The sequence below is a fragment of the Oryza sativa genome, chromosome 2, assembly GCF_034140825.1.
Source record: "Oryza sativa Japonica Group chromosome 2, ASM3414082v1".
NCBI classification, from domain to species: domain Eukaryota; kingdom Viridiplantae; phylum Streptophyta; class Magnoliopsida; order Poales; family Poaceae; genus Oryza; species Oryza sativa.
The window spans coordinates 17,186,073-17,189,075 of NC_089036.1; the positions used below are offsets into that span (position 1 = coordinate 17,186,073).

At 57.5% G+C, this 3,003-nt stretch overlaps 1 protein-coding gene across 1 annotated transcript; it reads left to right on the forward strand.

Moving 5' to 3' along the window:
• Positions 1-531: 531 nt before the first annotated feature.
• Positions 532-2,513, forward strand: LOC4329373 (phenolic glucoside malonyltransferase 1). The gene has a single exon (XM_015768945.3). It carries the CDS (start codon positions 840-842, stop codon positions 2,337-2,339), a length of 1,500 nt encoding a protein of 499 aa, XP_015624431.1. The 5' UTR covers positions 532-839; the 3' UTR covers positions 2,340-2,513.
• Positions 2,514-3,003: the final 490 nt, after the last annotated feature.

Genomic DNA, 3,003 nt, shown 5'->3' on the forward strand with positions numbered 1-3,003 from the left:
GTGCCGGACGGCGGCGAGTTAGGGGCGGAGCGATGTGACAACAACGAGGGTGGACGGCAGGACGGCAACTGGCGAGGACAGTGGGACAGCGGCGGGGGTGGACGCAGTTCGGGGCGGCGCGATGGCGATGGCGGAGGCCGCTTAGGGCATCGAGGATAGCGGTGGATGGTGTTGGGCGAGGGCAGCGGGACGACAGAGGGGGCAGAGGCAGCTCGGGGTGGCGGGCGGTAGCGAAGGCCGCTTGGGCGCTGAGGGCAGCAGCAAATGGCGGCAAGCGAGGGCGGGGGTACGGCGGGGAGGGGGGTATGGAGGCAGCTCGGGGTGGGCAGGATGGTGGCGGGAGGTAGCGAAGGCTACTCGGGGAGGGCGGATGGCGGCGCGGTGGCGGCGTGGCTAAGGCAACTTGGGGCGGCAAGTGAGCGCCGTCAGGATGGTGCAGTGCTGCCGGCACGTGCCTCATCCTCGTCGTTGGCATCCGTGCGCGCGAGAGAGAGGTGTGAGAGGGGAAAGAGAGAGAGGTGAGAGATCTGACGGGTGGGCCCCATCGATTATTTGATAAAAGAATTGTTGACTGAACTACCACGTAGGACCAAAACCGCTCTCAAAGCTATTTGAGGGGGGTTTTCATCCAATATTAATAGTTGAGGGTGAAAGTTATCTTATTTTTGAGTTTAAGGGGTAATTCGTACTCACCTAATAACTTAGGGGCATAATTCGAGTATGGACCAGTGAAGTGAAGTCACTCGCGGAGATGCAAGTATTATAGGAGTAGAAGCAAAGCTCGATCGCTCTGCAGCTAGCCACGAGCACACAACCCTGACCTGTTCTGCGGCGAGACCATGGCGTCGCAACCGGCCGCTCACGCCGCTGGCCTCCGCGTCCTCCGCACAACGCGCGTCGCGCCAGCGCCGCCCGCCGGCGAGCCCTCGCTGCCCGAGCGAGCCCTGCCTCTCATCTTCATGGACGCGGGGTGGCTCCACGCCCAGCCCGTCGAGCGCGTCTTCTTCTACCGCCTCGGCCCCTGCGACGACGACGATGTCGACGCTGTGCTGTCCCGGATGGAGGAGTCGCTACCCCGGGCGATCCACGCCTTCTACCCGCTCGCCGGCCGCGTCCGCCCAACGCCCGGCGAGACCAACCGGTACGAGCTCCTCTACCAGCCCGGCGACGGCGTGGCGTTCACTGTCGCCGAGCACGACGGCGTCGGAGTCGGCGTCGACGAGCTCGCCACGGACGAGCCGAGGGAGCTCGCCAAGATCGCGTCGTTCGTCCCGGAGCTTCCCGAGGGCGGCGCGGTGCTCGCGCTGCAGGTGACCGTGCTGCCGCCCAACCGCCGTGGTCTCGCTGTCGGCATCATCGTCCACCACTCCGCCTGCGACGGGGTGGGCTCGACGCACTTCCTCCACACCTGGGCCGCTGCCTGCGCCGGCGACCGGATGCTCCCAGAGCCGCCTGTGATCGACCGCACGCTCATCCGTGACCTACCGAACATGCACGACGAGATCACCTCATCCACGAACGAAGCCAAAGATCTGTTCAAAGCGCCCGACGCCGGCAAGCTCCTCGACGTCCTCGCCACTTTCACCCTGTCCAAAGAGCTCCTGCAGGGCGTCAAGGACGCCGTCGCCAGCGAGGCCGCACGTCGCGGCGTGCCGCCGCCTCGGTGCACGTCCCACGTGGCCATGTACGGCCTCATGTGGCACTGCTACCGCCGGGCCAGACGGGACGACGGCGGCCGTGCCGCCGCCGCCGCCCATTTCATCTTCGCCGTCGACCACCGGTCGCGGCTGGTGCCCCGCGTCCCCGACAACTACCTCGGCAACTGCGTCGGCCCGGGCTTCGCCTCGGCGCCCGAGGAGGAGCTCGCCGTCGCCGACGCCGCGGGCGGCGTCTTCACGGCCTGCGCCACGGTCGCCGCCGCCATCGACGAGGCGGTGCGCGGCGAGCTCGCGTACTGGGAGGGGTGGACGGAGCGCGTCGTGGAGGCGTGCAGGGACGACGCGCCGTTCTCTGTGGCCGGGTCGACGAGGTTCCGCGTGTACGACGTCGACTTCGGGTTCGGGAGGCCGGCGAAGGTGGAGATCGTGTCCGTGGCGAAGACCGGCGCGGTGTCGGTGGCGGAGGATCGTTCCGGCGCCGGCGGCATCGAGGTTGGCATAGCTCTGCCGCCGGAGCGCATGGACAGGTTCCGGAGATGCCTCGCCGACGCCATTGCTTGGCTTTCCTCGTCTTCCCAATGCAACTATCGTGGGAAAACTGCAGTACGTGGAGTAGATTTCATCAGAGATTCGGTTTTCATGTCTGTTTGCTGGCTTATACTCTCTCTCTCTAAAAAATAATAATAATAAACCCTAGGGATGGATCGGCACATGTACTTAGATTCATTCGATCAATTCTTTTTTAAGGACGGAAGGAGTAAGTCGAAATAAAATTTAAAACTTTTTAATTTAATTTTAGTGATTGTATTTTCATCCCTTCTGGAGTACTTTTAAACTGCTGGTAATAATTATTTACATAAAAATTATTTTTGCTGCCTTGTTAATTTTTTTATAGCTTATTTTGTTGCTCAACCGATCAGACAATTTTGAATGGCATTTCATTTGAAAGTGGATTTTAAACTCTCAAGGGGATGTCTTTTCATTGTTTGCATGACACTTAGAATAGTTATAAAATTATTATAAAAATTGAGAAGATGTATTAACATGAGATATATCGCTTTAGAAACATGTAAGGTAAAATTCTACTTTTATAAGTTGCAATAAGAAAAAATAAATTAAAGATAGTTAACGTATATTCAGAGTCAATTTTTTTTTGCAACGTGTTAAAGTGAGAAATTTAACTTGCATGTCTGTAGAGGGATCTAACACATATTAATCTATATTATTAATTTCTTTTTCAAATTTTTCATAGTCATTTGAGTGACATACAACAATGAGTGGATGTCACCTTGAGAGTTTAGAATAGTATCACTATTTTATTTGTCCTAGGATGTGTTCTTAACTC

What these genes read in the sequence shown, in the direction of transcription:
- LOC4329373 (XM_015768945.3), top strand. Translation starts at nt 840, where the DNA reads ATGGCGTCGCAACCGGCCGCTCACGCCGCTGGCCTCCGCGTCCTCCGC.